Here is a 12,446-nt window from a genome sequence, read left to right on the forward strand (position 1 = left end):
CGTTACATTGACCAACTTTTGAGTGCAAAATTTGCATCCATTCTGAACGCAACTATGCAAGCATGCATTGAAATTTGTAAAAGCTGTAATTTTTCGGTACATAAATGCAATCTTACCAAACACATGCTAACTGAACAAGAGTGCATATATGCAATTAACCAGCACTTGCAGTCTTGTCAAACGGAGCCTAAATAAACATTTTGAATTTTTGATTGTGACGTTCCAGCTTTCATGTCACAACAACTCGCGGTAAATTCCCGTTTAATAATTTCCAAGCAGCACTTGAGTACTCACAATCGAGCTCAGCTTGCACCGGATTAGACCATTGTATATTACTTTCCATCTTATTCTAATCTTTTCTAAGAACCTACAAACTCCCTTAGACTGTATTTGGTTTGAAGGAAAAGGTAGGGAAAGGAAGGGAAACTCCCTTCTTGTCCCGACTTTTTCCTTGAAAGTTCAAACCAAGCACAGCCTTTACTCTTTCTTCTCAGCTAGTAAAGGAAAATGCCTCAGCGATAAACAGACAACCAAGAGCATACCAACATAAAACAACAATAGGCATTAACAAAAACAAAGTTTTATTATATCTTTTACATGTGGCGGATGCTGAACAACTTCAGCAATCCACACCCAAGTCACTTACGCCGATTGCATCACAATTGGTTATTTACAAGGACCGTTTCCATGCGAGAGTAAAACATGTAGCGGAGAGACATTCGGAAGCAATCGGACCTGCAAGGGAAGACGTGTATTTGCAAACGATATCATGATGGGGACAGACTGCTAAAGATGCGTTTCAGAGTGGGACACACAACGCGTAATCTCCCCATGCTCATAGAATCTATCTGTTCAGAGAGAAACAAACCAACTCAGATGAAATCTCCTTTGATACAACTCTATTATTAATTATAGGAAGCACTTTTCAAAGTGGCCACTTTGTCTCAACTATTAATTGCCCATATACAAGACTGACTAATTCCATAAGGTCTCTTACCTTTGGACAATAACGGACGTCCAGAGTTTCGAGCATGCTACAGTGTGATATGGCAGCTTTAACAGCTTCTTCAGTAATGCTGCAAGACTATTAAAACCCCAATGTTTATATAACCAAGTAATGGAAAGAGAAGAACAAGGGATTTTGTTTCGAGGCAAAAGCACAACTCCACATGAACAAAAAAATAGCTCTAGCAGGGTAGGTGTAGTCTGACATTTTGGACTGACAAAAGCAAATTTTCAAAACTAGATATTCAGTGCGCCTATGTTGAATCTTATTTTTCAGGTGGAAACTCTACTGGGATTTTGGGGGAGGGATTCTAGGTAGAAGTTGGTACGTTTCCCTAGGCAGGCAATTTTACCAATTTCACACCTAAAGAGTCCAAGATGAAATTCAAGCATATTTGAACGACAATAACTATGAGAGGAATGCTAATGCTACCAAAAGAAAACTTGTGGATGATAACCCATATGCTACAAAGAAATATCATGTGGGGCAAAGCAGATTATTTGATTTATTAGAACGATCTTGCTTGTTTTGAATAGGGGTGATCATTTCAAGCATGGCCTGGGCCCAATTCTTCAAGACCAGCCCAGTCTACAATTGTATATTATATAAATTTTATTATATACTAATTATATTATATATTTTATATAATCAACTGTCCTAAGAGTGCATAGCTTTTTTTTTTTGTTGTCTATTCTTATATAGATGAATGCAAAGCCTTGATTTAACTAGTCGATGTGGGACCTTATCAATTAACAAATTAAGAGAACCAAGGCTCTATATTCATTATACAAAAGTAGACATTGTGAGTGTTGGGTGGTCATATTTTTAATGCATAGGGCCAAATCCCAGACCAGGCCCATACATAGTTTTGAATGGAGCATTCAGGCCACTTTAACACATGAGATTATGACAAATCCTTAACTGACATCAGTACAAGCAAATAAATAAACATTCTTATCTGTAGTTTGTTGGTATTTCAAAGGTTTTCTTAAAATCTGAACAAAAGGAACATATCAGATGATTAGGAACACCGCATCATGGTGAATTTTGACCAAGAAATTTTTAACCCAGGCACAAAGGCCACATGTCCCACACACTGGTATGTTTTATAATGAAGTTCCCTATATAAGATAGAGACTGTCGAGAGACTCCAGACCCAAATGTTCACTCAGAAGCTTGTGGAGGCAGAAAATCCATACCTGAAGGAAGAGGCTAGTTAGCCTTGGACAATCAAGTTTTAGAACTTCCAAAGAGCAACAATTGCTGAAGGGTAAAAGTTAAGAAGGAAATATTAACATAAAACAACACAAAAAAATGGAGAAAACGGAGGTTTGCACAGCCAAAAGGAGTTGTTGAAAAGAAAATATAAGCATACCTCAAATTGAGAAAGCTCAGATTGAAACAAGCAACACCAACTTCTTTCAAATTTGATGACAAAGAAAGGTTTAACGATGACAAATGAAAACAGCGGGCCCTAGGAGGAATGACAACCTTTTTTATGTTTGGGCACCCAACACAGTTCAGGTTCTGTAGTAGCCGGTCAGGCTGTTGAATTGTATCATGCATAGCTTTTGGAGAAAACAAGCCAGTTGAGCCACTGCCGTTTCGCAATTCAGAAAGCTGACCACCACTTGGACCCCAATTAAGGTCATGCATATTCACACATCCATTTAAACTGACGTGTGTAAGATGTGTACAGCAAGCAAGAAGTTCCTCTATGGCTGACTGACAGATACTCCCATAGGATAAATCCAATTCACGAAGCACTGGTAGAGCCCCTTCCTTATACAGAGCCTCCAGAGATGAATCAGTGAGATACTTGCAAGCCTGCAATTTCAATACCTGTAGAAAAGGAGGGGGAGGGATGATTATAGTCTATGGACCACTTTGTCAAACTAAAATATTCCTTGACCCAAATAAATGCATCCTGAAGGGCACATTTTGGAATTCACAGTTTCTCTTTTTTGTCAGTTTCAATGTTTTAATCATAAATTAAGAGCTTCAAACATAATATTTCAATTAATTAGTGGTATTATAACAATAAAAAAAGGCAGCTTCCAGATTTGCACAGAGAGAGAATTTTATCTTGCATGTAAGTAAAAAAAATCTAGTTAAAAACTTAAAATAGATGATAAAAGCAGGAATTAATTCCATAATGGTAATTCAAGAATGCAAATCTGTTTTCTTTTTCATTACAGTATGTGAGAATTACCTTCAACTGCAAACAGGATTCAAAAACTGGCTGCAAGTTCACCAAGAAAGTATAGGATAAGTCGAGCAATGCCAAACAAGAAAGTTGGCGCAAAGAGGAGAGCCCATCAGGACCAACAGATGGGCAAGACATCAATATTAGTGACTCAATCAGAGGGCATGATGCAGTTGTTGCAGACAAGCAGTCATCTTTAAGCTGGCTGTATATGAAAAATAATGAAAATATCAGATTTTTTTCTCAACAAGCATTAAAAAGGCCAATACGCATTGTTGGCCCCAGCTATCTGGGGTCTTGGGAGGGCAACAAGTATTAGTATCATTTTGAGAAATTATTGAGAAAAAAGAACATAACCTGCAAAAGGAGGCATCTAAAGACATCAAATGAGGGCAATTGATGGATGCCTCAGACAAGACACCGCATCCCTTCAACTCCAGCACAACCATGTGTGGTGCTTCAATTTGGAGTACATTTAATTTTGGACATATCCCCAAATTCAAGGACCCAAGACCAACCTGCATCAAACAATTCATAAGGCAGTTGATGAAGTTCAAAAAGCAGAAATCACATGTACAAGCATGTCGATGTGTGTAAGGTCAACAACCATGTCTACTTACAGCCAATAACAATTATGTAGAGGTCTAAAGAATACAATTCACCATAGGAATAAAATCATGAAGTAATTCACTTACTGGACAAAATGATGCTCTTTCTAGATGATCACAGCCATCTAAATAAACTTGCTCAAGAAATGGGCATGTGAGTTCAAGGGCAGTCATGGCACGGCAACCAACAAGGGAAAGACTGACCAAAGAAGTACTGTTGAATCTTACTGCTGTCAGGTTCTGTAAACAATTAAATGGACATTTTCAGTTACATGGGAGGAAAATAAATGCTAAGAGCTATAGCAAAATTGGCATGAATGAAACAGAAAACATATCAACCAGTATGCAAAATAGGAGGGCAGAAACCAAACTCTGTCAAAATATAGAGAGGAGACCAATGCAAGCATAAATGTCTATAAATTGAGAAAAGTATGGACAAAAGGTTAAAGGAAACATCATTATTTTGGCTTTAAATGATGTCATTTTGCACAAGTTTAACAAACTTTAAATAAAACTATAAAATAGTATGGACTGCCACCACAGAATTGATTCATTCTCAAACTCCTGACTTCGTTTCTCTTCCTCTTTTCTCTATTAATCTATCACAAATAACAGTTTCAATACCAGTGCAGCACTACAGCTACCTATGTTGTACACAATGCCACGAATCAGATCTCTCCTCCCCCCCCCCTCCCCCCATAATCCATGTAAAGACTTCTCGTGAAAAAGACTCAACTTCCTAAAGGGCTCTTTGCTTAAAAAATGCAACAAATACACAAAATTCCAAACAGTAAGCATATGCAATCCCATGTGTTCATCACCATCACCAACCAAGCAGAGAAAAACCATTTTAGATCAGATATGTGAATTGCTTTCCCCACAACTCTTCTATCCAGTCTATTATACTCATCTCATGTGCACGTCAAGCATAAGTGGAACGCTGATGAAAAAAAATGAGTTGATGTGTAAAGAGGATATACCAACCTCACAACTGTCAAGAACCAGTGATCTAAGCATGGGACAACCACCACCATCACTAAAAACTTCACAAACAGAATTTGTCAAAGATTCACATTCAGTAAGGTCCACTTCTTGCAAACTCTGGCATTGCAATGCCAATGTGGTCAAACTTTCCTGCTTTTGTAATACTAATTTCTGCATTGCCAGAAAACCATTTGTTCAAGGTTTCAGCCATAAAAAAATGACAAAAGAAATGTGGAAAGGAATCGGAATACATTTCATTATCTCAACAAGGACAAACCTGCAATGAATTTGATGTGATGTTGATGTGATGGAGTGCAGGGCAATTAGAAACTGTAATTGATGAAAGCATAGGGCTTCGCAAATTTAAATCAACAAATCTGTGAAGGAAACAACATTGAGTCATAGCTTGCTAACAGACCAAAAGTGCATAACAATTGGCAAGGAAAAGGACAGGGGGAGAAAATTCTACTTGCGACAATGTATTAGTCTGATCTTCTGCAGTCGTGGAAGGTCCAAGGAAACTGATGTCAACAAACTACAATTATCAAGCTCCAGTACCTAGAATGAAATAACGATCTCTTTTAGGCAAGTGAAAAACAATTACTAAGATAGACAAAAAAAATATACTTAGAAGTTGCAGTAAGAAACAGCTAAGAATCACCTATATCTAAAGCAAGAAAATAAGTCCAAACCTCGAGCATATAACTATGAGATATTGCAGCCATCGAAGCAGAAGTTATGCCCTCACAACTATGAAGCTTCAAAACCATCAACATTGGCAGCCTTACAGACTTCCAGAAGCAGGACCAAATAATGTTAGATAATGATAAATCTGACATCAGCAGAAACAAATTTTTGAAGCACAGATAAGACTAACCTCAAGTGAGATGTTTGGGCAGTATGATGCGTTTAGAAAATGAAGATGAACACAAGTGAAGGCTATCTCCCGAAGTGATTCATCACTAACACATGAACAGTTTGACATGTCCAAAGATGCCAATAACGGGCATGACGTTGCTGCCGAACGGATTCCAGCATCTGAGAGCTTGTGGCAGGAACCTATATCTAATTCATATAATTGAGGGCAATTAAGCATTGCATGTGTCATGTTGGTACGCTTCAGGGACAACATTTCAAGTTGTGGACACCTACAAAAATATCAGATTTCAACATTAAAACTCAAACCACTACAGCACATTATAACTTTGTTCTCAAACATGAAAATATTTCCACCTCACACAAATACGGAGAACACGACACTTCACAATTTGAAGATGGCGCAATCTATCATGGAACACAGTTATCTCTTGACTGCCATTACCAATAGTTGCATCAATGACACGCAAACTTCTCAACATAGAACAATTAGCTAGGTCACAGAAAAAATCACCACCAAGCTGTCCCTTCCCCAAAATCAAAATCTCAATGTTCCTGAAGACCAATCACAAATATGAACTTATTGTAGAAAGGTTACATGAGAAAAGATGTACACAGAACTAGGTAAGTTATCAAGAAAGGGGCCAATCACCTTAAGGATCGTATTGCTCTCATAGCAAGGGTATCCATAGCAGGGGTGCCAATAATATTCACTTCAGTGGCATTTGGATATTGCTGACACATATCTACAACTGCAAATTCATGAAACCAATAAAAATTATGAACTAATTTAAGTATCCCAGACCAAGACCAAAGAAGCCCAATAGCAGTGTTTTAAAAGCGCAAGGCACAAAAAAAGCGCAAGGGCCAATTTGCGCCTGAGGCACAAGGCGCAAGGCGAGGCAAGTGCCTTTTTAAGCAAGGCACAAAATTACCAAAAAAAGGCTAAAAATTAAAAAAAAAACAGAAAATAAAAAAAAATGCTAAAATTAAAAAAAATATTAAACATAATGTTAATAGAAAATATAAACTTAAATTTTAAGATAAATATTTTAAAAAATCTATTATCTAAGATTAAAATACATAAACATAACATGTAAAGCGTATTCAAATAAAAATTAAAAAATAAAAGCAAACATATAAAGCATTTTCAAGCATGTGAAACCCACAATCTCTTTTTTACCTTAATTGCTTGCTTCAAGTAGCTAATGTGATGTAAAACATATTGCATTCTTGATTCTATGGGTTGCCTTTGTACCACGCCCCTCGAGGCAAGCCCGAAGAAGTCTATGTTAGGGTCTGAAATTCTTATTTCTTGCATAAAAAATAATGATCGTATAACATCCTTTGCCTTTTAAGAAGATAATTTTGTTCATTTCATTGCCTTTTAGGCCCAGGTTATAGCCCTTATTATAGGTGCTAAGCCTAGCATGGCCCATGATCACTCCCCATGTGCAACTCAACATTACATTTTACCATTTCTAGGAATTCATATGCAACTTGATTTCAAATTTATACTTCATTAAACCCTTTGAAAAGGATATACGTAACACTGTTTTGGTACCACAAAGGAAAAAAGATGACTTACACTGATTCTCAGAGATTTTCCGACTTTCAAAATTCAAATACTTCCAGAAGTCTTCATGAGAACTAGCCACATGCCACTGCCTGCAGACCCTAGCAGCTCTACATAAATTAATATGGTCCAGGAAAGAGAGAACCTGGGACCACATTGAGAAAATTTTGAGAAAATATTAATTCATAAAACGGAAGTGATAACAAAAGCATATTGAAAGAGCATGTAAGATACCATGTGCAACAAGTCATCTGTAAGATCCATCTTAACTTCTGAGACTTCCATTTTTGAAGAATTACCCTCATCTCCATGATCATCATCACCATTGTTAGAATCTGCAGACTTTCCATTACCACCATCATTTGGCAGGGAATTAAGATAATTGATTGTATCATTTTCACATGAAGCAGAGGAACTTTGACTGGTGTCGTAGTTGCCAACAGCAAGTGAAATGGAAGTATCAGCACCTGACATTATTGTACACGCATAACCATATTCTCTGTAAAATAAAAGGGATAGGAAGAAAAAAAAAAAGAGCTCCAACATTAATACCCAGCAAGACTAACAAATACAGAAACCTTCAGAAAAATGTAATGTACATATTTGCACAAACTATGTTCCATAAATATCCAAATAAAAAATGATGTAGATCAAGTTCCATTCAAATACACCAAATTTCTTTGACAAATGATGCATGTAGTGAAAAAGAGGAAAGGGGCAAAAAATAGTCCAAAGAATAGGGCCTACATGTCTCATATGCATGCAAGTATACAAATATACAGCCTGTATGGATGATCTAGAGCCAATCCTTTCCTAGTCATTACAAAGGTTAGAACGGTAAGACCAGTAAAACCTGATAATATAGAGGCCAAAGGGGAAAAAAAGACAAGGTGTTCAATCTACACCTTCCCTGTTTTATCCATTTAATCAAAAAGCTTCTAGCAGAGGGAATAACCATTGATACAATCCTAGGAGGAAGCAAGTGGTTGCAGAACATGCACATATAGAAGATGAACTTATCAAAAAATTGGCTGCTTTGATTTGTGGAACAATTAATTTGAAGTTTGATGGTTATGTATCAGAGATTCTGGCAGCCTTGGAGATAGTGGGAGATTGTAGAAATCATAATGGCATATTATTAAGCTTCTCTAGCTCCATTGGTGAAGGTAACTCAAGGCTGAACTGCTAGCTGTTCACAGTCTCAATCCTGCCTACTCCTTGGGATGGAATGATTAAAAATTGAAAGATATGCCAATTGGTGAACTGGTGATTGATTGGAACTTAAGCAGCAGGTAGTCCTCGGTCTTCAAGATTTGTTCTTAGAGAGGCTAAGGCTTTAACCTACCAATTGAACCATTTATTCAGATGAACACCTAGATAGTCTATAATGTCATAGCTACTTCATTGGCCAGAAATGGAGTAGGTAACCACAGCTGGAGGGGGGGGGGGGGGGGGGAGGACCAAACCCAGGGGCTAGAAGTGATCATTTTCAGCTCGGCTCGGCCCAAAATTCTTGCCTTGGGCCTAGGTTTTGTGTTCAGAGGCCTGCAAATTTAGGGGCTGGGTCCGCATGCACACACATATATTATTTATACATATGTATATATGTTGTTGTATATTTTATACATAAATAACATAATATGACATATAATATTTTATAGGGAATTGCATATAGGCACCTTGTACTTTGGGGGCAGTCTCACACTCTTACTTTAGGGCCTGAACTTTCAAATGTGCCATTTTAGTACCTGAACTTTCAGAACTATACAATTAAGTCCAACTCTGTTAAACTACTGTTGCAGTGGGGTAAATTTACGAAAATATCCATGTTCTGTTAACCAGCAGTGGCATTTTCATTTATGGCATATAATATAAAATATTATATGTTTTATATTTTATAAATAAGTCATAGGCCCAGTACTTAGCCCAGCCTGTGCAGGTCTGTTCTTGAGCTATAGCCCTTATCATAGGTGCTAAGCCCAGCCTGCACCCAGCCCATGATCGCCCCTACAGGGGCTAATCTCTAACTCTACTTTAGATTTTTTTTTGTATACTTTTGTTTGCTCAGCTTCATGCTATCTTGCCCACCCACTATTCCCTGCCTGCTATTATATTCATCGAATTAACAGGTGCTTTATTTTCATTTTCAATTTTTTATAATAAAGATAAAATTCATCAGGAAATTGATGAAAATAAAAAGTGAATACAGGATGAGATGATAATGTATCACCTTGAAAAGAAGAGGTACAATCACATAGAAAGCAAATTCCATACCACAAAAGACCTCTAAAAGCCCAATAAATACCACAAAGACTCTTTGACTCGTCATAGTAAAACTGCAACAGCCCACTACCGAAGAGGGCCAGCTACCCATTTCTCCCAAAGGCTCAAGATCAGCATCTCCATTTCAATGCCAAGAGAGAGGAAGAATGCCAAAAACTATAGAATTTTTTGCCAGATCTGATCTCCAGAAGAATGCTTGTTGGTAAAGACTTGAGAGACAAGCAATGAGTCACACTAACTTCTTCTTCATCCCACACCTCTCTTTTTCCTTTTCTTTCTCTACCTTTTAGGGAAAATGGAAGAGATAAAAAAGAGAGAAAGTTTAACACTTCAATGTCATATTTTCTCTACCTTCTTTTCCAATTTGGTTTCTCATGTCAACCAAATTATCCACTTCATCTAGATTTTCTTTTATCCCATCCATTTTCCTTGCAACAAAACACAGTTAAGAATACCATTGTGGTAATCCCCTATCAACAATAGGGCAGGCCAAGTTTCCAATTGGAAATTAAAACCAGTGTATGAACAGGAACATTCTCAGGAGAAATTTGATAACACCTAAGCGGCTGTTATTGTTTCTTAGGTGAGACATACCATTCAGCTGAACTAGTATGGATTCAAAAACGTTACTGTATACATGCAATAAACAAAAGACCCGCATCAAGAATGACAAAATAAGAGTCTGTATCAAGTACTATAATATCGATTAGCATGACAAAATAAATAGAACACATTATAGTCTGATGATCAGTAAAGATTGTGCCCAAATGTAGATGAATTTCAAAGGATATTTTCACCAGACAACCATCACAAAGTGAAGCTCACAACGTATCTCAGAATGTTAATAGACTTTTTTTGGAATCGGACCCAGATTTTTAATAGACTTGAGGGATGCATCTTAAAGAGATTAATCGTGATAGTTAAGATACATGTGCTTATGTGCCTTGGTGTTTTTCTTTGAAATGTAAGAAGTTGAAAAGGAAAGATGATAATAGAATGGTCATCTTCGTTCACGGAAGGTAAGGATACCAGTACTTCACTACAGTACAAACCAGAATATTGTTAGAGGTAAAAGTGTGACAAACGATGGCGACCATGGAAGACAGAAATAACAAAAGCGTGACAAAAATGATCAGCAAATGCGAAATATACTCATCCATAATTCAAGTGATCAACAAAAATATTGACTTGCGTAGCAAAAAGAAATCTTTTCACTACAAGCTATTTCAGTTTTCTAAATGCAACCAAAAAGAGCTAAATGACCTTTCAGTGCGATGAGAGAGAGAGAGAGAGAGAGAGAGAGAGAGAGAGAGAAGGAGAGCTCACCGAGAATCGGAATGAACTTTGGCCCGTTTATGCTGGAAATCCCGATTGTGATTCCCTTTTCCCAGGCCTAAGGAAGAATTTTCTTCACCTAGACCCAACCCGTCACCATCCGCTACGCACTGACTACTGGCTTGTACATACTTGTCAAAACAACGGGAACTCCCAAAAGCAAGTTCCCAGGCAACGGAAGCGTCACGGGGCATCTCCTTCTCAGCCGGATCCCTCGTCCTAACAGCCATCCCCAAATCCAAATCTTCTACCACAGTCTCCTCGCTCGGCGAACCATCCATCGTTCCATCCTTGAATCCCATTTGCGGAGTTCCAGCCCCAGAGTCCTCGTCGTCCATTTTCGTACGCAATAATTCCTTAAACTTAACTTCAGTTGCGGTATAGAGCAAGCCCCCCTCGATGCTCCTAGTGCTTTCCTCGTATTCTATCTCTTCGCCAAAACCACAACAACAGCAAAACCTCATGCGACTGTAAACATCAAACGCCAAAACCCTAAAAAGAACGGTTGTTTCCAATACCAAATGTGTGACCTTTGCAAACCCTAGTTCAAGACCCTATCTTCTATCTTGCCTAAAGTAACAATCCACTTTCCACATTTCCAAAGCCCCTGCAACCCAACTGTCGCCCCATTCCACATAAATCAAACATGGAAGAAAAAGAACAAAAACTATTCGACGAACACTCCGAATGCGAGACGATTCACAGCGAATTCGCCAGGGCTTATTTCCTGAAATTTGCTGGTAAAGATGATTTCACGGATCTGATCTGACTTGACCGGCCCTGACGATCTTGTCTCGTTACACGACTATACCTATCGCTCTACCCTCGGTGGCTCTATCTCATTCTCCATCTCTGTTAAGACTTAAGCGTTTGTAGCTTGTAATGGTGATTTTGAGAGAGTTTGTACTTATAATGGGGGCAACTTCTGGGCAAGCTCGCGCCGAGCCACGGACCGGGAACTTTTGAGAGAGAGAGAGTGAGAGATTAAACGCGAATTCTCACGGAGTGCAATAGATTTTGTTAGATTCAGTGAGATCGTGAGTATGACTCCCCTTTTTTTCCTTCAAAATAACTCCCTTCCTTTTGTTTGCCGACAAAAATACTTTTTTGCCAAAAATATAATTTCTTTTTTCTCTATATATGGACGATTATTACAGATTAAGATCGTGACTCATGAATGAAATAAATTGCGAGGAGGCTTGAACAAAAAAGGATTGGATTTGAATTTACAGTGGACTGGGCTTGGGCCACAAAACCTGGGCTAACCTAAATTTGGGTTGGTATTAGCGGCTCACCTAAACTTGGGTTGGTATTAGCGGAGGCCTGAATACCATGAGCCTGGCGTGTGTCCATAGACATGGCAAGGGGGCGGATTTGAGAAGGGTTTTGTAAATTTTAGTATGATGCAAGTATGGGCCGGGTTTATGGTCAATTCATGCCAATCTTGAGAGTTTGGGCTAAGGCCCGAGTCTCAATTGAGTATGAGGTCAAGCTCGATCTTTTCAACTTGAGCCCAGCTCACATTGTAATTTATGTATTCGGGTTGGGCTTGGGGCTGAGCCGGATTTACCC

General features: G+C 38.2%; 1 protein-coding gene across 1 annotated transcript; it reads right to left on the reverse strand.

Annotated features, from left to right (window-relative positions):
* Window positions 1-539: 539 nt before the first annotated feature.
* LOC148846829 (F-box/LRR-repeat protein 15-like) lies at window positions 540-11,979 on the reverse strand. Its single transcript, XM_088952209.1, has 17 exons — window positions 10,866-11,979; window positions 7,491-7,755; window positions 7,269-7,401; window positions 6,333-6,432; window positions 6,038-6,235; window positions 5,682-5,952; window positions 5,497-5,595; window positions 5,274-5,362; window positions 5,082-5,181; window positions 4,805-4,975; window positions 3,908-4,060; window positions 3,570-3,730; window positions 3,219-3,417; window positions 2,382-2,848; window positions 2,206-2,269; window positions 998-1,084; window positions 540-848 (listed from the first exon to the last, which is right to left on the reverse strand). The coding sequence occupies exons 1-17, from the start codon at window positions 11,336-11,338 to the stop codon at window positions 768-770; spliced, it is 3,111 nt and encodes a 1,036-aa protein (XP_088808335.1). The 5' UTR covers window positions 11,339-11,979; the 3' UTR covers window positions 540-767.
* Window positions 11,980-12,446: the final 467 nt, after the last annotated feature.

Source organism: Nelumbo lutea, chromosome 6, assembly GCF_056320005.1.
Source record: "Nelumbo lutea isolate HS-2025 chromosome 6, American lotus-T2T, whole genome shotgun sequence".
In the NCBI taxonomy this organism is placed as follows: domain Eukaryota; kingdom Viridiplantae; phylum Streptophyta; class Magnoliopsida; order Proteales; family Nelumbonaceae; genus Nelumbo; species Nelumbo lutea.

Bases quoted from the DNA above. Each gene is read 5' to 3' on its own strand.
- LOC148846829 (XM_088952209.1), bottom strand. From the start codon at position 11,338: ATGAGGTTTTGCTGTTGTTGTGGTTTTGGCGAAGAGATAGAATACGAG. The intron at 5,596-5,681 runs GTTAGTCTTATC...TGCTTCTGGAAG, and splicing joins GCCCAAACATCTCACTTGAG to TCTGTAAGGCTGCCAATGTT. The intron at 2,270-2,381 runs GTATGCTTATAT...TTTACCCTTCAG, and splicing joins CTGAGCTTTCTCAATTTGAG to CAATTGTTGCTCTTTGGAAG.